This window comes from Enoplosus armatus, chromosome 8 (genome assembly GCF_043641665.1).
Source record: "Enoplosus armatus isolate fEnoArm2 chromosome 8, fEnoArm2.hap1, whole genome shotgun sequence".
In the NCBI taxonomy this organism is placed as follows: Eukaryota; Metazoa; Chordata; class Actinopteri; order Centrarchiformes; family Enoplosidae; genus Enoplosus; species Enoplosus armatus.
Genome location: NC_092187.1, coordinates 896,978 through 920,775, shown reverse-complemented (window position 1 = coordinate 920,775; position 23,798 = coordinate 896,978). Strand labels below are relative to the sequence as shown.

At 43.9% G+C, this 23,798-nt stretch overlaps 1 protein-coding gene across 1 annotated transcript in view; it reads right to left on the bottom strand.

Moving 5' to 3' along the window:
- The window catches only part of plxnb1a (plexin b1a), a 28,440-nt gene extending 7,522 nt beyond the window's left edge, over positions 1–20,918 (bottom strand). Inside the window, exons 1-24 of the mRNA XM_070909720.1 lie at positions 20,052–20,918; positions 17,188–17,430; positions 15,719–15,901; positions 13,077–13,205; positions 11,221–11,321; positions 10,981–11,113; positions 10,629–10,785; positions 10,341–10,449; positions 9,897–10,005; positions 8,513–9,265; positions 6,132–6,230; positions 5,717–5,839; positions 4,856–4,949; positions 4,561–4,730; positions 3,720–3,871; positions 3,527–3,632; positions 2,342–2,478; positions 2,048–2,221; positions 1,721–1,955; positions 1,295–1,537; positions 933–1,109; positions 639–787; positions 414–514; positions 102–319 (exon numbers count right to left, since the gene is read on the bottom strand). Coding sequence (XP_070765821.1) covers positions 102–319; positions 414–514; positions 639–787; positions 933–1,109; positions 1,295–1,537; positions 1,721–1,955; positions 2,048–2,221; positions 2,342–2,478; positions 3,527–3,632; positions 3,720–3,871; positions 4,561–4,730; positions 4,856–4,949; positions 5,717–5,839; positions 6,132–6,230; positions 8,513–9,265; positions 9,897–10,005; positions 10,341–10,449; positions 10,629–10,785; positions 10,981–11,113; positions 11,221–11,321; positions 13,077–13,205; positions 15,719–15,901; positions 17,188–17,430; positions 20,052–20,915 — 4,959 coding nt within the window. The 5' untranslated portion in view covers positions 20,916–20,918. The remainder of the gene's footprint in view (positions 1–101; positions 320–413; positions 515–638; positions 788–932; positions 1,110–1,294; positions 1,538–1,720; positions 1,956–2,047; positions 2,222–2,341; positions 2,479–3,526; positions 3,633–3,719; positions 3,872–4,560; positions 4,731–4,855; positions 4,950–5,716; positions 5,840–6,131; positions 6,231–8,512; positions 9,266–9,896; positions 10,006–10,340; positions 10,450–10,628; positions 10,786–10,980; positions 11,114–11,220; positions 11,322–13,076; positions 13,206–15,718; positions 15,902–17,187; positions 17,431–20,051) is intronic.
- Positions 20,919–23,798: the final 2,880 nt, after the last annotated feature.

The window sequence follows — 23,798 nt, the reverse complement described above, 5'->3', positions numbered from 1 at the left end:
ACAAAAAAACAGAATTTAACTGCTTGAGTGAGAGTGAAAAATGTAATGTCCCTGAATCTCACAAAAAAAAGGAAAAAACAAACATAACCCTGTAGGCGGACCTTGGTGAGAAAGAGTTTGCTGTTGAGCAGATTAGACAGCTGAACTAGCCCTTGCTCCACAGTCTGCCGTCGACTCTCTGGAACATCCAGATCCCGTCTCAGCGGTGACTCCTGGTGGCCTGGGAAGAAAATGCGCTCCGCGTATGCCCGGTAATCCAGGAAGGGAATCCCTGAACCACCCAAATCACTGGACATGTCCATCATCTCTGTCATCAGGTCTGAAGGAGGGGAAAGGCAAAGGAGCATTGTGTCGTAACAGTAATCATGCTGACGTTATTTTACAAAAGTTAATAACAGAGGTTTGGATTGTACCTGTGAACTCCTTCTTACAGCGGTCCCTCACGCTGGTCTCCAGGTTCTCCAGCTGGATCTGCACCTTCTTATAGTCCCTCATGGCCTGTTTGCTCTTCCTCCTGACGAACAACAATAATGCACAGACAACATTTAGGCCAAGAAATGAGGTAGCGCTATGACTATGACTGAAAATCATATTCCAACTACTGCACACTGTATGTGAAAGTACTGTACGCTGTTTACCTGTATATGAGGACTATGATGAGCACAATAAGAGCCACTATGGAGGCTCCCACCCCGACTCCCACCTGAGCCTCCGGAGGAAACGTAGACTGGGCCTGGCTGTCGTACTGCACTCTGCCCAGAGAGAAGTTCAGATTCCCCATTTTCACCTGGAGAGCACAATCACAGACTTTTCACACAATAAAATAGAGAATCCTTCTTCTCCTCCTGCCTAACCTAACCAGAGCCCCCGGCCTGCAGTAGGGTCATACTAAATGCAAATGCGCATTGAATTCAACGGTGAGATTTACTTACCGTGAACTCAGGCAGGCTGTCTATGCCATCCTGTTTCTTGCTGGCTGTGGCTGAGGGCTGCTGAGCTGGTGGTTCACAATACAAGTGATTGTGGGTCAGGGTCTTCACCGAACACACCCCTTCCCCTATCCGAGCCTCCACCTCATGCTTGTAGATGGCTAGATCCAGGTTCTTTCCCTGGAAGGGAAAGGTACAAAGTGTCATATGGCATCATGTGTCTGAGTTAAACTGCAAAAAATGTCAGTTTTCAAAGCTGTTCTGAGGCCTGGAGACTGGCTAACACACTGGAACAATTTCTTAAACACAGTTTGGAGCAGAAAGAAGAAGCAAAGTTGGTTTGATCAAAGTTTATTGGCACCCACTTCAACAGAGATGATGCTGCCAGGTTTGTGGTGGTACGGCTTGCTGGGGTCATTCTGGTTCAGCGGGTAGAGCTGTGGGTTGGGCTCATAACTGAAGGCCTCATTCCCCATGGCGCTGAAGTCAAACTGGAGGCTGTCCAGCAGGAAATGAACTTTGACCCGGGCCCTCCTGGCCTCTGGACCCACCGCCGGAGTTGGACACAAGATGAGGGAGGAGCTGTTCACTGTGCAGCGAGATTCATACTGGAGGAGGCCACAAGGACAATGAAATGAAGCAGATATTAGAGATCATCATCACCACTCTCCATGCTGAATTTATATCTATTCATGACAACCGCTTTAAATAATGTTGATATATTTTACAGGTTAAAAGAAAACCATGAAGATGAGTAAATTCTTTTTTTCTGCATGATCACATGAACGTACCTGCTTGACATGACAGAGTGCTCCCTTGGGGCAGTCCGCCTCGGGGACGATCCTCCTCCACCTCTTCAGTGGACCCCGGTGATCCTGTCCTCTGTTCAGGCTTTCTTCATTCCTCCTGTTGACGCCCCTTCTCCTCCTGGGAGGGAGAGTATCAGGAGGACTGAGGGTGACCCTCATTTTCGGCTCTTGGACCACATCCAGGGTCTGCCCAGAAATTCTGATGATTCTGCCGCCACTGCGGGGAGAGGAGGAAGGAAATCACGGTTTACTCATTATGTCTCATGTCAAGAAACATTTACTAAATATTTACTAAGCCTAAACTACCACCTGAGAAAGCTTTTGGACGGAGTAGCCATCGTGATGTTGGGGTTGGGGGTGTAATGATACACCACACCCTGTAGGTGGCGCTCTGCCCCACCAAACTGCACAGTGATGCCGTGCTCTCCCGTTCTGTTGCTGCCTCTGGTCAAACAAGTGATCCGATCCTCCTGGATGTTTAGCCTGAACAGAGGCAGACATTTTATGTCTTAAAACACCTTGTGGTCATTTTGGTCTGTTCACACAAAGAGAACATCTGTTTTTTATATCCCTTCATTTCACGACACAAATAGAGACACTTACACCAAACACGGCACTCCTCCGATCAGGACGCTGACTTCACTCGGGTGTCCAGTCCTCAGTCTACGGCCTCTGATGGTGAGAGACGAGCCCCCTGCCTTGGGGCCTCTTTGGGGGAAGATGCTGCTTAGGACGGGATCCTGGTGAAGGAGAGACAAGGAGAGGACGAGAGATATAAGATGGGATGCGAAGATGCAAAAGGGGGAAAAAAAAAAAGCGTAATCGATAATCCGATACTGAGCGGGTGATTTATTGGGAAGATAAAAGAGACCCCAGGGCATTCTGGGAAACACGAGAAGGTTGCCTCGCAGCCAGCTAGTATAACAATTTATTTGCTTGTGACTTGGGCCAATTAATTAAGGCTGCTGTCCTTTTACTGTACTGTAAATAAGGAGCCTAATTAACAAAAACCTCGTTTCCTTAACTGATCGCACTTTTTTTCTCTTGGACAAAACACGGACATTAAACGGCAACATTTGTGGACCGCTACAACCAGTCGTTCTCGACGGCTCCTGAAGTTGTGTTTCACATCTTATCACATTCATCCTAATGAGGCGTTTCAGGATAAACACCAAGGGAGTCCCCTTTCAGCAAGGTTTTGATGTGTCTGTTTTGGTCCACACCCAAGAGAGATTGTGGCGTTCTCATATATGTAACTGAACTAAACTTGGGAGGGAGGGAGGGGGGGGGGGTGAACTGGGTGTGAAAATGCCCAGGAGATGTCTTTGTTTTATAAATGCTTGTTTACTTGCTTCAGCATGATTATAAAATCCTGCAAGTGCGAGGCGGGCTTGCTGAAACGTAGATATTCTGTGTGTAAGCAGGTTACAGTCTGCCTCCTGTAGTAATCTGTGTCTAAAGGGAAACTCCCAACAAATGTGCTTGAAACACTCATCTAAAGCTTGTTGTAAAGGCTGATAAATGTCCTCAAGTGATGTTATGTGAGTCAGAGTTGGTTGGGGCTGAAGATGAAAAGAGATAAAAAGCAGTGAGCATACCAGAAGAGTTGTGATGTAAAATTCAGACATTTTTGCACTGTGAGGACAAGCTGTGCTCTCACTAAGAAAGGCCCCCCAAAACAAGGTTGATTACTGATCTGCAGCTGTTTGTACACAAACTTACACGAACAAATGAACCAGGTCACCTGATTCCTCTGCACGCAAACACACTGCATGCTGCTGCATTTACCTGAAAGCTGAAGATCTGAGCCGAGAGTCCGAGTCCCCCCCCCCTCACTTTGACAGAGGCCTGGCCACTCTTCTCTCCTCCACTACTTGTAGTCTCGCACACTATCCTGCAAGGTAAAGACATAAGGTTGTCACAATTACATAATGAGGCTAATTTTCCAGGCAGTTTACGCTCAAGTGTGGCAAAGACTTGCCTTGAGGAGACTTCATATCTGCTGTGGATGACACTGCAGGGGACCCCAGCTACTGTGACTGAGTTCTGGATGTCTTCAGCTCTCTGGCCGAGGTTAGAGCCTGAAATAGTCACTACTGTCCCCCCCTCTACGGGGCTGGATACTGGGTCCAACTGAAACACAAAAGACAGTACGACATGTATACCCTGCCGTGTTCTGACATAATGCTTCAGAAAGTAGGCCCCTAATTTATTTGCCACTTTCCCCGACTTTCAAAGCAAATGCAGTGAATTCTGCTGTTCAGTCGCTCATACAACATAAAACAGGGCGCCCTGGCAGCCGAGGGGTTAAGGTGCCAAATGTTGCACGTCATTCCCCATCTCTCGTCCCTCATTTCCTGTCTCTACTCTCTACTGTTGACTTTTGATTAAGGCATAAAATGCCCCAAAATTATAATAAACAATTGAAAAAAACAAAAAGTGATATTCAGAGACAGATTCACACGGGAGGCACAACATGAAAGCATGGCCTCTTGAGACGCTTCAGTTATATTTTGAATGAAAGAAGCGGAGGCGGTATGACGAGGAGTCGATGGTTAGGTCTGTTTTCGCCGAGTTCAGTTTCCATGCAAGAGAATGCAGAATGAGTCTGTGCAAGTTGTCACAGAAAACATGCAATTTGTCTGACTGGGAATAAACGAGAGTGAGTAAAACCAGTCCAGCGGTCAAAACGAGACAGTGACTACTTCCAACACAGAAAAAAAAAATCAAATCAAAATCATCAAAAAAATCAATCAAAAATTAAAAATCATTTCTCCTACTTTCTCTCTCAAAGCAAAAAAAAGAGGGTAAAGAATTCTCACAAAGTGAATGACGGGTGCAGGACAGGTGTGCCGGATCTCATCGTTGCAGGAGTCCTGGTACACACAGCGGGAGCCAGCTGCACCACCACACCAAACGCAGCCGTACTTGGGGTTGGCAGTACGACACCGGCTGCAGTCCGACCGCCGTACCGAACAGTTGAACAGAGTCACTGAAACAAGGGAGAGGAAGGGAAGTCTGTGAGGAAATGAAAGAACTAGACAATATGTACCCACCGCTGTATGTAATCAGACTGTCTCACACATACAAGAGACACACACTATGAACAGGCCCCACCATACAGATCCTCAGCGCTGTCGATGAGGAAGTTGTTCTTTCTCCTAATGTTGATCATGGCTGGGTATTCCTCCAGCAGGGCAGAATAGACATACTGAAACAAGGACAGCAGAAGAATAGTCAAACCAGCGTCGGCACAACTCGTGATGTGCTGCGTGAGCTGATGTTATGCAAAGCAGGTATGTGTCAAATGATCTGGCAATGAGAGCGAAAGAAACACACTCATGAAAACACACAAGCACATAATCGATGTGAGATTTATTGATTTTTGTGAATATGGCCACTGGTTTATTGGTGTGGGTTGTGACCTTTATAGTGATTTACAGTCATTATGAGTGACACCAGGTGGGTGCCATGGGGTACTCCTTAAGATTGAGACAGAGAAAGCTGTCAATCCTCAAAACTTGATAATAATATTCTGCTGAAGTTTTAACATTTTCGGTGATTTCACATTACAGATGAACGCAAGTCTGTTTTGACCTTGCTTTTCTCACTTGTTTGAAGTCGGCAGGGTTCATTTGGACCAATCACTGATCAGTTTAGCAATATTTGAATCTGACGGAGGTTGTTTGCTTGTGTTGCCAGGAGTGTTGATAAAATGAAATATGCAGATGAACTTGAGTTCAGTTCTTAGTTGAGTCTTTTAATATATAATAACTAAGGATGTCCCCCCCCCCCACACTTTAACTGTGATTGTTGCTTATTTAGTCATGAATATTTAATGTTGCAGAGAAATACTTTGAAAGATTTTAAACAAAGTTTTCAGAGTTAAAAAGAAAAAGAAAAAAAGCCAAGACACCATTATTTCCAGACTTGAAGTGTGAGTGAGTGATAAATCACTGTATTGAGGTATCTTCTGACCTGGTGAGGCTGGCAGGTGATAAAGAAGACAGATTGCTGTGTGACATCCGGCTCCACGGAGGCATCCACCACCACTGACTGATTCTCAATGTCCAACACACACTCGTAGTCCAAATTCTCATCCTAAATGTACACACCACAGACGTTTAAGTACACAAGACACACACGTTACAAAATACACTCATTTTGTTTACACACACTGAAACTACCAATTTCCCACAAAGTTACTTTTCAGAATATGTTTTCAAAGCTGCTCTTGACTTTCAACTTTGCTTAGCGATAATAACATGAAAGCTGAACCTTTTAGCAGAAGCTAGACGATGGACATCTTTCCATGTTCAGAGATGATACTGTATGAATGACCTGCATGCTACAGCTTTTATGTAGTCTTACTCTACAAAGGCGGATACATTACCTGAAACAAGTTTAGGTGTTGTCCCACCAGAGTGATTTTCCTCTCCACGTTGACAGGGAGGAGAGAGGAATCCTGAACTTTCTCCACACACGGACATTCCTGATGACACATCATCAACCATTACATCGACAGATAGGGAAATAAGCTGCAGCTACGCTTAGAAACCTACTTCAAATGGCCAACATTATGTGGACATCTGCTCTGTGAACAACTTATTCCACAATAGTTTTAATTCTACGTGGTTGCTCCAAGCCTCTGAGACTGAAAGCTCTCTGTGCAGGTCACTCACGTTCTTCTGTCTTGATCTTCACAAGTTTTGTATAGACATTACGCATGGGGGTATTGTCATGCTTTCAAAAATAGAAGATTCTTACTGAACTGTTGTTATTTCCTGTGACTGGACCCAGGGGATATTACAGGAGTGCTAGGCAGATAGCATTCTCCTCCCGTCCACCAAACCTAGATTTGAATGTCCACAGAAACTGAGATGGTCCACATACTTGGTTGGTCGTATAGTGCAGTGGTTCCCAACCTGGGGGTCCCGACCCCCATGGGTTGCCAAAGCTCCACGGGGAGTTGTAAAGCCCTCTCGATTTTAAGGGTGTAAGAATTTTTATATATAACATTTCTGTGAAGAAGACAACTAAATGTAGGGGTTATTTTAAAAGTTTATGTCTGTTATCTGTTTATTATAAAGCCAGGCTGCTTGGGCTATTAACGTATGAATGATAGTGAAAATAAAAGAAAATCATAATACAAACCGAGAATTGTGTTCCTAAAAATATAAGGAAAAATCGTCTGATACATTGCAATATCCACAGGAGATTGGAGGTTTTAACAGTTTTAAACAAACTTGCTGCAGGTATTACGTTCACTATTTAATTGTTCAATTAATTGTTATGTACCGTTTTTTTTAATATAATGAAATATGTATATTATTACATATATTGCAAAAGAAGCAGCTATTTTTCCCCTTTCTTGTAGTTGTAGGTTGGGGGGGGGGGGTTGTCAGTGTTCATACAATGGTAAAATAGGGTCCCTTAAGAAAAAGGTTGGGAACCACTGGTATAGTGTATAAAAATTATCTCACTAAAGTCATCTTAGATTTAGATACCACAAAAGAAAGGTGAATCCTCCGTAAAAATAAATACATCCAAAGTGGGAGTAGCTATCCCATCTTATACCTCGTCCAGCAGCAAGTCAGAAACAAACAAACAAACAAAAAAAAGGAACTTCAAGAAGGCGACCACCGACACAAAAAACACACTACAGCAATGAAACATTCGACACACACGTAACACACAAGGAGGGAGATGACGTCGTGATCAGGGACTTCAGCATGTACTGGATCAGTGAAACACTGCTTTCTGCAGCTAGCACGGAATGAGGTGAACAGAGATGGTATGGAGAGGGCAGACTAGTCAATAAGTCACGTTAGTACCTTGAATTTCTCAGTTCCATCCTCGCATCTGAGATTACATTGCCTTGATTTTTGTGTCGATCATTAACCTTTCTTGTTGACAGGAGAGCTAATGAAAATGTAGTACTCAACCATTCCTGGTTGCATTGCTGAAGAATGTGAACCAAGTAGCTAAATATTGACAGCAGATTCAAGTCTATAACCTCCCTGGGTCAATTACGCAGTATCTCAAGAGGAAAAGTTCAACAGTTTGGGAAATATGCCTATTTGCTTTCTTGTCGAAAGCTACATATCTGTCTGTTAAATGTGAATGTAAAGCCAAGAGATGGCTAGCTCAGATAAGCATAAAGAATGGCAGCTGTGGACACAGCTAGCTTGGCTCTCTTGTACAGATTAAACGAACAAAATATAAAATGTTAATTAGTGAGCTTTAGAGGTGCTGGTAGGTGTATTTTGTTATCTTTGTACAGAGCAAGGCTAGCTGTTTTCCTCCTGCTTTCAGTCTTTATGCATGCTAAGCTAACCGCCTCCTGGCTGTAGCTTCATATTTAGTCTTGCATAGCCAGACGTTTCTCCACACTTGGGAGGTCTGGCTCAACCCATCATTAGTCAGGTGTAAGGGGGAAAAAAAAAACGCTCTGGCTTTTTTTGTTTTTCTTTAAACCAATCACAATCGTGTTGGGCGGCGCTAAACCCCCAGCAAAAACGGTAACGCGCAGATAGCAGTAGGGGAGGAGAATTCCCACTGAAATTGTCGGCCAATGGCAGACTTATCCCAACAGCCTACATCCGGTGAGTCAGGCTGCTTCATATTTAACAGACACATTGCATTTAAGAGTGTTATCATTCTTCTTATCTAACTCTCTCAAAACGTCTAACTTCTCCAATGCGCAGTTTCTCATGATGACTGGAGCAAATGTTTGATTTCGGGACTAGATGCACACGTGCCTTCTGCACTCACCAGAAAACGAGAGTCAGTTGAAGAATCCAATTGGTAGCTTGCTGCGGTTTCGGAGTTGGGGCCAATAACTGTTTCAGGTGATTGCGTGTGGACGAATGAGTGTTCGCTGGGGCCTGCAACAGACGGACCTGTTGCAGAGTCCACGTCGGTCTCTCCCTCTGGCGTCTCCCACTCATTCAACCACGACGGCGAGTCATTTTCTTCAGCGCTAGCCAGAGGGACGGCCTCCTTATTGTCACCGAGGTCTATTAAAAGGCCCACTTCACTGGAGGTGGTTGAGCTTGCAACGAAGGAGGAGCCCGCTGCTTCACCAGAGGGCCCTGAAAACCTCAGGTCAGAGTCTACCTGGCCGCTAGTGCTGCTGGTTAATGTAGTGTGGGGAGTTTCATCAGTGATGTTCAAGATTCCAGACTCCTCATCCTCTGAAAAACCTCTTGTAGTGACCTCGGCTGTTCCCTCCACATCAGAGAGGGACCAGCTGACGGTGGTGACATCGGGGTGTATGGTGGTGGCTTGGGTGAAGATCCTGACGAAGGGGGAAGTTGAGGCAGGGGAAAGGGGTGAGGTGGATTCAGCATTAGGGGTGGTGGGTGGTGTCACTGTGGTGGTGGTGGTAGTTGAAGGGGCAGCTGCTGTGGTGGGGGTAGGTGTCTCTGTGGGCGGCGGCTGTGTTGTTGTAGCAGCCCGGACAGTGGGAGGTAAAGGGGTCAGTTTTCTGGTGGGTGGTGGGATGGTGGGTGTTGGCGGTTTGAACTTGAAGATGGAGTAGCACACGTGAACAAGCAAGGGAAGGTGAGGGAGAAAAAAAAGACAGGGGGGAAAAACCCAAATTAGGATAAAACAGAAGGGTATGCGAATACATTCAGAAGCAACTCATGAGCGACACTGAAAAAAGTAAAAGTACTAAAAAACAGAACAGAAAGATCGGAACAGAAAACACACAGAAAACTACACCAAACCCAGCAAACAGACAGCAGACGCACGGACTAATATGTTTAGCATGTTACAAAGTGCAGTACGTTACATTCCATTCCATTTCCTTAAATATACAGTATACACGTATATTAGGTACACCTAGCTAAAACTAATGCAGTCTGATACAACAGTCCTGTAATAAATGAAGGTTCTCATGTTCTGTTTTACTTCTCAGTATTAGACATTACAATTCAATAGCACCACTCACTACATCCTCCAAAATGATAACACCACCTCTATAAAACAGCTTCAACAAAATCTGAACACGATGAACCTTCATGAAGGCAGGATTCATTGCAGGACTGTCGTATCAGACTGCTTTCGTTTCAGCTAGATGCAGGAGTGTATATACCCCCTGGAATCTATCTGCATTTAAACATTTTCCTTTTCAGGCTTAACGTGGACTCACGTTTTGGTTGTAGATGGTGACTCCTTGGCTGCAGGTGTGTTTGTGTGTGCAGACATGCTGGTGGATACACCAGTTGCACCCCCAGCGACTGCTAACACACCCTTGGCATCTAGCAACGCACACGGCAGGAGTACAGGCAGAACAGCAAAACAAATCATGATAAATAAATAAAAAAATCAGACAATAAAAATGTTAGAAAGCCCTTACGACAACAATCCTACGTTCTCAGATGATCTAACACTGTATTAGTCTTCATACATGCTGAACTATAGCAGAAAACAAAAACGACTTCAGCTGCAAATTTCCCCCAAACATATAACACATATTTGGGGATCTTGAATTGGTCAAAACAGCCCTGCACGGCTCTAGCTGTTCTCCCCAGTCTCAGTCAGACAAGGCCGTGCAGTACGTGTTGAGTGGTGAGATGTGTGTGGGTGTACTCACGGCCTGCGTCCAGAGAGCTGCTGGACCAAGCTGCAGTTGTAGAAAGTGAATTCTGTCTCTGCCACCGTCACATTTATGAAACGCAGCGACAGGGTCACCATCACAAACTCTGCATCAGAACACACCAGTTGCCAGTATGGGTCGACTTTTGCATCACAGTGTTGCTTTGGGATTTTTGTACATTTCAAACTTTTGACTTACAAGAAAGATTTAAAACACGATAGATCTTGGTACTGAACAAAGTTGTCCCATTGGGTGCAACTTCTGACCAAATACAAAGATACCCACCATCTCCGTGGCCAATAGGGGGCAGACTACTGGCATCAGGGGTGGAGCAGATCACACCGGTGTCAATGAGTGAGGCAGGAGTTTCTGTGTCCTGGAAGAAGCAAGAGTAGGCTTCTCCTTGTCTGAGACTGGGGAGGCCTGCCACTGACACTGCAATCTGAGGGAGGGAGTCAGAACAGGGGGAGAAATCAAGAAAAGAAAGGGGAAGGAAAGGAAAGAGTAAAAAGCTAAAACATTTTTGTAGAACTAAAACTCTAATGTTTGAAAAAGATGGACAGAGTCAAGGAAGACTACATGAGACTACTTTTGTGCATTACTCCTATCTGCTCCCCACTCTTCCCCCCTGCATTACATCAGTTTCCTCCCCACGGCTGATGTTGTAGAGGCTGAGGTGCTGGATACTGAGACACAGCTGCGTCTGGTCAAAGCTCCACAGCCACTGGCCCGGCCCAGACTGTCGCTGGCACTCCCAGCGCTGGCCACACCTGAAGCACCACAGAGAAGTAAGAGAGATAAGGAAAGAAAAAGTGGACAAGGATGCGAGAGAGCATTTGCAGATGTACTCTTTTACACCACATGCGCACCGACTCACCGTCCCTCAAGGACACACCAGCCGCAGTAGGGGTCTCTGACAGACAGACAGGACTGACAGTCCAGGTGATCTCCACATTCTGCCACTGGACGCTTCTCTACCTGAAAATGACATATAAGTGAGGGTCAGTACTCAAAGAAAAATTTCAAGACATATGTCTGTGGCGAATTAGGTGGACATCAGAAGTATGGTACTAGCTGTGATCACCTGCTTGTGCCTTTCGATCGTTTGGATCTGTTTCACACAGTTTGGTCTGTGTGAAACAAATCTTCCAAATGCCATAGCTCTAGAAATTATATGTCTGGGGATATTGAACCCAAAGGCATGGTGAAAATGACAACATACCCAGGGGCAAAAAAAAATAACTATGCAACTCTCAAAATTCAGCAAAAATATTTTACAGAATGTATTTTCTGGTGTCAAATAGCATATACATAAAGTTTGAGCAAAATCTAAAATCTAAAAAAAAAGAACCTCTATCTGATTTGATACAGAATGACCCAATATGTTTAATTTCAGAAACTCACTGGCAAAATGTTCCAGCATGAATAAGAATACAGCTCAGCTCACTCAGTCAGTGTATAGGTCAATAACCTTGTGGTTAAGCCTAATTTCTACTGCACAGTATGGCTCGGCTCAACTCGCTTTTGGTACAAGGTACTTTTCTCAATTTCCACTGGAAATAGTACGGCCTCAGTGTTGGCAGGATTCTTAGCTGATTGTCCTTGAGACGCCACGGGAGACTGCCGTGACATCATTTTCAACGTGACGCACTCGCTGGATCCTTTCATCGGCAACCAAACAGAAAAAAACGCCTGCACTCCGTCAATTGATCACTGCCATTTTTTTTTAAATCTGGGTCAAGTAACTAAAAAAAATGGCTAATTTGCTATTCATGGCAGCTTGGCTATCCCGTGTTGCGCAAGTGACTATTCTAGTGACAATTCTCTAGTTTTAACTCCACCTTTTAGTATCGGCTCAGCTCACTTGGAACCTCGACTGAGGTGATACCAAAAAAAAAAGTACCAGGCACCAGGTACTATCCCCAACGTTTGCCAATGGAAAACCAAAAAAGAATGGTTGAGTCAAGCCGTGCCGTACCATGCAGTGGAAATGAGGCAATAGTATTGCACCCTCTTGCCTTTTGCCTCTTTATGTGGGTTCAGTCAGCATTATTTAGCCAGGAAAACAGTTACAATGCTTGCAATCATACTGATATGGTTTTAGATATGTGTGTTAAATATAACTTGAATACAGATCCACATTGAGATTAAGTCGTTCAGTGGTCTGGAAATGAGACAAGCTTTTCAATGTGTAGACGAGCAGTTTCCCATATCCATTTCTCAGCGTCTATGGCTACCCACACAGACACTCTGTAGGGAGTGTGCCAACACAATGGAGGCCACTTTCTCTGATCAATACCATTGTTATGTCTGACCTTACACCTCCTGCTGACTGTTGTACCCATCACAGTGGGCTTAGTGACCTTTCACCTTGACAGCCAGCTGGCCTCTCTGTTTTCTCTTACGCTCTTTGCCTCATTATTTTATCCTCTTTATCTGTGAAAAAGACACAGCTTGAGGAAGTATCAAAGCTTGGAAAACTCTGACAAATGATAAATAGTCCGACAATGAACGACAAGCCATCTTCAGTCTTGTGTATGGAGACATCTGGGTGAGTGGTTGAATGGACAGACTCACCAAGAAGGCTACGGCTGTTTATACATCTGTTGAGTAGTTCGAAGATAAAAACACATGAAACCAGTGAAAGCTTACTTGCTGGCGTAATCTGCTGGATTCCATGCAGTGTATTCTTTTTTATACAGAGAATTATGTTGACTAGATCTTTAAACTTACAGTAGTTTTGGTCATGATGTAGACGTGTGCTCCATTCTGGTCCAGTAAAAGGTCACTGTTAATGGGTGAGTTGGGCTGGATGGTCACGCTTGCATATACCTCAACCTGGCCATCTTGGCCCAGATACACCTGAAGAAGTACAGCAGAAAAACAACAGACACTTCAGATATTGTGGTATATGAGATGTACTGTAGATATGACGAATATCACGAGCATTCCTCACACTGAGAGACTAAAATGAAGAGCTGACAAAAAAATAAAATAAAACAAAAGGAATATCTTTTTCAGCGTACAACTCAAACGCAAATCAAATCACAGTTGTGCAGGATCGCAGCAGGAGTGGCCGTGAATGTGATTATGGCACAGTCAAATCTAATATGAAGCACAGGAAGACACCTCTGACTTAAGTGATTCCCAGGCCTTCAAACTCTCGTGTTACCTCATGTAAATGAGATTAGCAGAGGTTTTCATGCCTGCAATGCCCCTTTCCACAAGGCTCTCACTTGATCACTGTGAACATAATGGAGAATCAGTTGTCCCATTAAGAGGATGCACTCAACACATAATGGCATGGGAAGAAGCTCTGTAATGCTTGGTATAGAGTGCTGCAGGAATGAGTCCTAAAACCCAGAAATTAGTTCGCATTTTTACACTTTCTGTTCCCTCGTCTGGAAGTCAATCGGTTTTTGAATGGGTTTTTGGTTAGATACCTGAAATAAAGTCTATGGTCAACACAAGCTTAAGAGATTTCAACGTTTTGTTCTATGACATAAAATACGTCAGTAGATACTAACCCCCACTGGTGAATTTTGAAGCTTTTACGTGTCTTAAAAAAGGCGGTTGCTAACAAACGGCTAAATAAGACTACAGAGGTTGTCACGGACATTAAACATCTTCATGCCGAACACGGAAAGTCATCTACTCACTAGTCCGCCTTTACAGCCTCGTTGTGTTCATACTCCGTTTATAGCCATTATAACATTAGCTTTTTAGATCTGGTGATTCCATTTACGCTTTAGAAATCTTAAAGGTGGTCTTCATTTGTGAAGGTTATCTTGCTGAACAAAATATGTAAGTATGATAAACTTTTGTTCACCACAGAGCTTATTTTCTGCAATAATCAAAAATCCCATTTTTTGTCCAGCTATGCTAAATTCCGGGTTTGCCTACAAAAATAGGTCATCCTGCAACGCTGAAGATAGAATATCTGTGCTACAGGTATATGAGAGATTAAGACGGGTAAACAAACGTTATACATTATTTCCCATAGGCCCACCCTAACCATAAAGCCATGGTTCAATATTTTGGTAAATACGCCTATTCGCTTTCTTGCAGAGACTTACAGTAGATGAGGAGATCGACTCAGGATGTCTCCTTTGGACGGAGCCAAGCTGTTTCAGTCTTTGTGCTTAGCCGAGTTAAGCCTAAGCATCTCCTAGATGTAGCTTCATATTTTACACGTTTTTCTATTCCTTTAAATCCAACAGGACACTTCTGTGGAACAACTGCAACTGCGCCAAAATCAAGTTGGTGACACTAACTTTGTCCCCAGTTAGACTGGCCATCCCAAACACTCTAGTACGACGTCTAAAACACACACAGAGTCCTGTATCTCGATGCTGTGGAATTTGTCCTGCTGTGATACGATAATCCTGTTACAATGGCTTACTTTAGATGGCTACACGGAGTGCTGCTTTGATCTGCTAACTAAAAGCACTATGTCTGACTCCATGTCTCACTCTCTCTCTTTCACACACACACACACACACACATACATACATAGTAAAACAGACCTACAAGATGACCACGTCCTCGAATACCTCACAGCACCCCATGTCTACAGTCCTCTTGTCTCGATCCCTACATGTAACTCTCAGATCTATGCAGATGTTGTTCTGAAGGTGGTGATACGCAACATTTGGACAATACTGTAAACAAGGTCCAAATAAAAAATCTATTTTTGGAAGCACATTCCACCAATCTTCCAAAAAACGTATATATAACTTCTATAAAACATCAGCTAAAAAATGCATCAAGTTTTAGTCTCCAACTATTTTTTGGCTAAATGGAAGTCATCACCATATTGACACATATGTATGATTCCAGTGAATATACGTTGTTGAACTGATTAATGAAGGATTATCATTGATGTATTGGCTAAAGAGGTACACATGTACTTGATAACTATGTAAAGATGGATTCTTATAGAGTGTAGCTACACAAAATGTGGAGGCATGAAAATCATAAACTGCATTCCACAGAAAATAATGCAATAATGCAAACTGTGAATGTCGGAATGGCTGGAATCTTCCAGGCTGTAGTTATATCAAGTGTGAGGTGTGTTTGCTTTGCAGCGACATGATATCATAGACATCCTCAGAAGGAGCTGTGTAAGCCCTGCTTGTATGATTGTCTTTAATGGAAAATTAGGATACTGCCTAAATAGGAAATTGCCTTATTACATATTATCTATTATCTATCTATTATATATTATATATAATATTTCCATGATAGATCTTTGTTATCCCCGTGACTGGTGGTATGTCCAAGGAGTGTGTCCACGCAGTGGCACGCTCAAGGGCCTGAAGGAAATGGCACAAAAAATAAAAGTCTGTATGACAGCACATGGCATCCCAAGCTACCTTGTGCAGCATTCCTTTGGAGTCTCCGAGGAAGGCGATGCTGTGTCCCTCTCTGACACTGACAGCCACAGCAGTGAGACGGGCGGCTGAGGTGTGCCACGCAGCTTTAGCCTCCAGCGGTGTCCGGCTTGCCATCGGACTGGGCGTGTGGTCAGAGCCGCAGGGATACGCCTTAAGGGTGTTCTACAACATATGACCACAACACAGAGAATGGTGAGCTGCTTTGTCCTTCACTTTGAGTTATCTATAAATGTTCTGTATCTACCCGAACTGAAAGTCTCCGGATGACTTGAATAACACTTTTCATTTTCAAAGATTCATTTGGTTTTACTGATCACTGAAGTTCATATTCACGTCTTTTCAATTAGTCTTCCATTATCTTCTATGACAGCCTCAAAGCCTTTGAAGGATCTTAAGTCATCATAAGAGGATTGCACCATAGATTTAACTAGACTCATGCGGACACAGCCAACTCGCTCTTTTTGGTTTGGCCACTCCAAATCCTGCTTTCCAGTAAGTCTCCGATCTCTGGCTCTGGATAATTGGGCCTGAAGGAGGAAGTAGAGTGGGACATCTTTTTTTAGTCCACTCAGAGTTTATTAAAAAAATAAGATGGCTTCTCGTTGTTGCAAGGGGAACTATGATCTAATACATCTTTCTCATCCTTCAATCCTCTCTCTATTTTTCTCTCAGCATATCCCTTTCTTCCTCTATATTATTTCATTCTTTCTCCCTGTCACTCTGTATGCTAGTCTTTCTATTCCCATGCCCCCCACCCCTGTTCTCTCTCTCTCTCTCACTCTCTGTCAGTGGGTTTCAAAAGAACTCCTATCCTTCCTTGTCAGAGCTCATTAAGCAGCAGCACAGCTGATTCAGGGTTAGTTTGGTTTATTGATCCCTAACGATCCCATTAAATGGTTCTGAGGGCTGGCAGGACCTGAGTGGCTGCAGAGCAGCAGAGGGGGTCACTGGAGGGCTGCAGCTGGGCAAAGCTATGGGGCATCTGGGAGCTTTGGGCTTTTCAATGAGGGCCTCATTATAAGGCTTGCCTGCCTTTATTTCTTCCTGTTACTCAGCTTAATCTCAGCAATCCAATCATCCCCTGTTACTGTGCTGTACTTTCTGTTTTGTCTTTTTGTGACCATTGAAACCAACACGAGTCAATATATTTTATAAGGTGGATAAAGAGAGCAGGAAATAATGATGTATAGCCCTAATGTATGTACTGTAAGGCCAGTATCCATGCTGTAACAAGCATACAAAGCAGAAAACAATATCATTCTGCTACGGGGACCAAAGGCAATCAGTAATTTGAGAGTCTCATATGAGCATGTTATTGACTAAATCATTGTTTAGCCCATAGCTCCAAAATATTTGCTTTTCTTCGATCAGATAAAAGGTCAGCTTTAACATCAGCTTGAACGCAAAAAAAATAGTAAGGCCCTTCCTTCATCTACTGTAATCCTTACCATGGGCAGGTTGGCACAGCTGGACTTGACCTCATACTCTATGTAGGCCACCTCTCCGATTCCCTCCACCCGGCCGTCCTGGGTGTAGCAGAGGTCACGCGTGGAGTCAATGTGTCTGTCAAGCTCGTCCAGCGGGTAAACGCACAGAGCTGAGGCATCCAAGGGATTGTTGTTGGTGGAGCTGCTGCGGGTGGAGAAGACTCCCAGCAGATCCTCACCTTCCCGGCCTGCACCTTGTCCCACCTATAGCAACAGAGACATGGGGAAAAACTGGAGAAAGTTAAACACAGCCAACATCAGTGTAACCATTTCAAGGCAAGTATTTCAAGTGACTTTTATAGATATGTCGATAACATTTAGGGAAACACAGAAACCGACACTTACAACTTGGGTGATTTTTTTGTATTGGATTAGAGGTGATACCAAAAAAAAATACCAGGTGCCAGGTACTATCCACAACCTTTGCCGATTGAAAGCCAAAAAATTAAGGATCCAAGTGAGGTGAGTCATGCTGTACCATGCATTGGAAATGAGGTAATAGTATTGCATCTTCTTGCCTTTTGCCTCTCTATGTGGGTTCAGTCAGCATAACTAAAATGGTAAATGGTCCTCCACTTATATAGCGCTCTTCAACCTTAATGGTTCCCAAAGTGCTTTACAGATCAGCTCTCATTCACACACACATTCACGCACAGATGGCGACCAAGCTGCCATGCGAGGTGCTGGCCTGCATCGGGAGCAACTTAGAGTTGTGTGTCTTGGTCAAGGACACTTCGACATGACGGGGGGAGCTGGGGATCGAAGCCCCGACCCGCTCTACCTCCCGTGCAACAGTGCTAACCGCCACTAACATTTAGGGAAACATACATACCGACACTTACAACTTGGGTGATTTGGAGGAGTACAGGAAATCCAGGTACATGATCCAGGGAGACATTAGCACCACTAAGAGACAATACAGAGTGGAGTCTAATTACCTGGACTTCAACACCGGAAAAATGTGGACTATCACAGACTACAAAAGGAAAACCAGCAGTGCTGAGATAATGTCAGCATCTCTCCCAGGTGAACTGAACACCTTCTATGCATACTTGAGTGAACTTCCTGGCTGAGGAGGAACAAAAGGCCCAGGACCCCTGCCCACTACCAATATCCAGGGCTGATGAGTGTAGATCCTTCAAAAGGAATATTCCATGCAAGGCACCTGGACCTGATGGCATCCCTGGCCGAGCTCTCAAGGTGTGTGCAGATCAACTGGCAGATGTCTTCACAGACATTTTCAACATGTCACTGGTCCAGTCTGTAGGCCCCACATGTTTCAAGAAGAACCATTGTCCCTGTCTACAAAAAGTTCAAAACCCTCAGCCTGAAGGACTACTGTCCAGTTGCACAGATGTGAGAATGGTGTTCATTGACTATAATTCAGCATTCTATATAATTGTGTCCTCCAAGTTAGTCATCATGCTCTGGGGAGATCTGGGACTCAACAACACCCTGTGTGATTGGATCCTGAACTGGATCCTGGACTACAAGAAGTGACAGAGCGAAGGACACGCCCCCATCACCATCAACAGGACTATGGTGGAGAGAGTCAGCAGCTTCGGGTTCCTTGGGGTTCACATCAGCGAGGACCTCACCAAAGGCCTGTACTACGAAGAAGGATTTGACGTTAGCGAGGTAACTTCCTGCCCCACAGGATCTTCTATGATTGGGTTAACCCTGGGTTTTAACCCAATCATAGAAGATCCTATGGCGCTCAGTGTGTGGATCATGAGAGGGTCTCTCAAGAGGGCAAGAGTACTTTCCCTGGCGGTTTTTTATATGAGATATATAGATTCTGGTCGGTCATTGCTCCCAAGTCCATTTGAAGCTGACAAAATATGGCTAAAATTGTCAAAGACGCCATAAGAATACATCTAAGCAACACATTAATTTAATGGAAAACACAAATGTAATTATAGTTAGATCTGCTCTTGCCCTAATGATGGGGCACTGATATTATAAGCCTTATGCATTCACACAGCGTTTTTTCCTGCATTTGGCAGCTGCAGCTGTGCTGCTTTTAGTCTGGATGATGTGTTTAACGTCTTCGCACTTGTTTAATATTATAGTTTGCTATTCGGTTGTAAAATGTGCCGCTCTGCAGCCAGTAGACTTGTCCATGTTTGCGATTGGTCAGATGCTGCCCCTTTTATGTGAACGCGCTCATGGCTAGATTGGGAAACGCTGGGTTGACTTACCCAGTTGATAACCACCGTTAGTGAAGCCACAGAAAAGATATCCTGGGTATGTTGAACTTGCTTCGTAGTACAGGCCTCTGGACTCACCACACCGACGCCATCACAAAGACAGCAAGACAGGGCTTTTCTTCCTTCACAGGCTGCAGAAGCCGATCGTGGACTTCAGGATACTCTGCAACTTGTGCAGGTGCAACATTGAGAGTACCCTGACTGGCTGCATCACCACCTGGTATGGCAATTGCACCGCCCTCGACTGTAATGCTCTACAGAGGGTGATGAAAACTGCTCAGCACATCACCAGGACAGCACTGCCATCCACGCCACCTCTACACCCAGCGATGCATGTCCATTACAGTTTATTAATTCAATCATTACTGTACACCTACCTACCACAGTATTATATTTTATTGTATTGTATTTTATTTATAAATATATATATTATATTTTATAGTTTAACTTCTGCAATGTCCTAGATTCCCTCTTTTTACATGCCTGATTTTCTCTACATATTGTTTGAGCATTGTTGGAGGGTGCCTGAGAATTCAAAATGTCATTGCCAAGGACTGCTTCACTGTAATTGTTGTGCATATGACAATAAAGAACTTAAACACACACAGAAAGTACCTGGGCAGCCTGGAGTAGGTTGTAATTCCTTGAAGGAGAGGATGGGGATCGGCAGACAAGAGGAACTTCCACATAGGAATAGTAGGAGGTGTCGTCCAAGCACACTCTGGCTGCATAGGTCCGGTACTCCCTCGATGATGACTTGATGTCACGGCGGTAAAACAAGATGTAAACATACGAACGCCGTGTGAACGCCATCACAAAATGGTGGTCGTATTCCGACAGGCGTCCAGCCACGGCCAGCTTAGCGGTCTCCTCGTAGGAAAAAAGGGGTTCTGATGAAAGATGGCGGGTGGAGATGGGTGGGTGGCTGGCAGTATAGCCCCTGCCCACATACATCACTCTCTTTTCCCCACCACGAAGCCCCACCACCAGCCCCACGGTTGACACTGCCGGATCATTGGCCGCAACATACTGCGTATCCACGGGCCTCTCGGTGGAGAAGAGAACCTTCTTGATTGATGCCAGGCTGCGTTTCTGGCAGGTGCCCTGGTGGATGCTGCCGCAGGTGATCAACTCTAACGCCTTTGGATCTACTAGCAGTAATTTGTTGTGATTACTGGTTCTCCTGGCCTGGGGACAGTTGAAATCTGTGACCGGTGGAAGGCAGTCTTTGCTGTCGCTCACGGGACCGGTCGTCTCCTCTTGCTCAAGCCGGAGTCCATCTGATCCGTCCAGCTGGAAGAGGTGGTCCTTGGCCCCCACGTACACTGTCCCCACAGAAGGGTTTGGGTGGAGCACCAGGTGATGGAATTCAGTGTCATTACGGGAAAAACAAGGGTAGGAGCGACCATGGGCAGTGGCAAAGATGATGAAGAAGAGGAGTAAGAGCAGGGTGCAGTTTAGAGTCTTCCCATGTAGCATGGCAAATATTCTGAGGGAGAAAAAGAGCCATCAGAGCAGGGTTAGAGGCCTGCACTAGCAGATGTTTGAGGTTAAACATCAACATTTAATAAGGCTAAAAAACTGCTTCCATATATAGATGAGTATAGTGCAAGTGTAAGATTTTTATAGAGATCTGGTTTAGGCTGAGCTAAATGTTACGTTGTGGTGAGAACCTCTTAAAAATTTAAGTAGCAAGAAAATGCTCTTTTCTTGCCAGCTCTTATTATTTAAAGCAGACACACACACACACACTATTGATAATCACTTTATCCTTGACAGAATATATTAAAGGATAACTCAGGTGATGTTCTATATTTTTCTTACTGTCAACAAACCCCAAATCCATCCCCAACATATGCACTATTTACTCCTGTTGGAGTAACATCTGTTAAAACTACAGTACCCAGCTGTTTTATGAAATTAGTTTGTTTTTTCTTTTAATGGAAGTGTGTATTTATTAAAAGATTTGCCCTCAGAAGGAACAAATGGGCCTCAACAAATGTGAGTGCTATAAACAGGTTTGGAAAGTGTTGAGAGATGGACTCACGCACTGTTGGTTTGGGTCTTTTCATGGGATTCATTGACGAAACAAAAATAAACATTATTGTCAGCCTTATCCTTGAAATGCAGTTGGTTCAAATACACTTTTTGGCAATAACATCTCACCATCTATGTTCTTTGTTAAACTGAAGACTTCCTCCGCCGAATCACCTGGAATCATATCCCATTCCTTTCCTCTCTGCCTGCGAATGTAAGCAACACAGATTAGATTACTAATTTGTACACAAATTAAGTAGACACAGAGACATGACTCAGAGATAGACAGAAGCAATATGAAAGATGACCCTCTTGTCACATTGTTCATCAAAATGTCACAACATCTAGCATGTGATTACTCACACAGTGTTTATAACTTTACCACTATGTGGAGTGTATTTATTGGAGCCAAAAAAACACAAGCAGCCACAGTATCCCTTACAGCTGGAGCGTTCAAAACATCAACTCTCGTTTCCCATTTCCATAGCCATCACTCAACACCTCGGAGGAGAGTGGTTTGTGGACACTGAGAGCCTTTGCATTAGACATTAAAAAAAAAAAAAAAAACTTTAATTATTTAACAGGTTTCTCAGACCTTTCACTGACCTTACTGAGAAAGGTCACATAAAAATAAACACAAAACTCCTGTACACCATAGTGTATGGAGCAAGCTTCAAACTGGGGATATGTAAGAACTTTATACAGCATTAGATAACACACATGGTTTTATTTTGATTGAAATTGAGCTCTGGCAAGTATTATTATTAGTATATATTGCGCACCATTATTTTGCAGTGTGAACAGATTGCCAAGACATTAGACATGAAGTGCCATCTCACCTAACTGTCTATCCCCCCGGGGCTGCAAACAGGACAAAGACGAGGCAGGGGTTGAAAGGGAGGAGACTGGGAATCAGTACATGTGGGTGTAGATGTGTGTGTGTGTGTGTGTGTGTCTGTGTGGGTGTTTGTGCACACACACACATGCACCAGAGGCCATCCAGGAGCAGGTGCACGCGTCTTAGTATCTGGTAAGTGTGTGAGTGTGTCTCAAGCCTCCTCTTTACTTATTCATGAACAGACCAAGAAGTATAATAAGTAATGACCACTGTCAGAGGATTTGAGTCGGGTGTGTGTGAGTGACAAGAGGAGTGGCCATTACAGCCTGTTTAAGAGGGCTGAAAATCCACAGTCATTTAAGACAGGGGAAGAATCGTCTTTATGAAATATATATACAATACAAAACAAACAAATTCGCTGGGCCTCATGTTTTATTGAGTCAAATCTGCTAGAGCTCTATTTGTGGCTCTTTAGGGATCGTAGATAGGGCCTGTCCACCACTTTGGTCCACAATAAAATATCAGCTATTCAACAACAGCTATCCTCTGGATTGCCGTGACATTTTCTTCATCTCCGGATGAATTGTTATAACTTGGGTGATCCCTTTATTTAGCACCATCCTCAACCTAAAATTTGAATATGTCCAATACTACCAAACACCTGCAAAACTAATGACTTCATCATCATATTGTGCCTGCTAAATGTCACGCTAACACACTAAAATGTCAATGCACGTTGGTATTTAGCTGAAAGCACTGCTGTACAGGACACAGAGCAAGGCATATTTATTCAACACACAACAACCGGCGCGGCTGCCGGTGGACAACTCGTCTTGAGAGGTGCCTCTGGGGTTGGGGGGGCTCTGGCTTACCGTGGCACCGTACCCAGCACTTTTCCTGGTCAAAGCATGGCCCTGAGGGAACCCTGACCACCTCATCTCAGTGCGATTTCCCCTCTAAGTCTTTGGACCGGGGAATTTCAGCAGAATACAACATAACGAATCCATCAAATGATGAAGAAGTAAAAATCACGAGGAATGCTCTGAACCTAGTATGATAACCAATGACATTTTTCCCTTTACAACAATTCGTATGCATCCTGCTTTTCACCAAATGAATGTTAAAATCCTTTAATATTGTAGAAAGCAACATCCTGACACTGACAGAAGAACTGGACAAGGCCACAAGTAAATACAAATTCAACAAATCCCCAAGCTCAGACGGGCTAACTACCAATTTTTGCAAACAGTTTAATTTAAGAGATCTTTAAGTGTTCTGAGCTGAAATATTTGGTCATATGGATGGTTAAAAAGTGCGATATGTCAATAACTATCCTAGTTGTATAACAAAGAATGAACACAAGAATGAAATATAATAAAATAGTGTGGTTAATAAATAATTACACAACTCTATACACATATTTCAATGTAATTTGTAAGACTGGTGCAGCAAACAAAAGTCTCACCATGTTTGGCTCTTCGTATTAT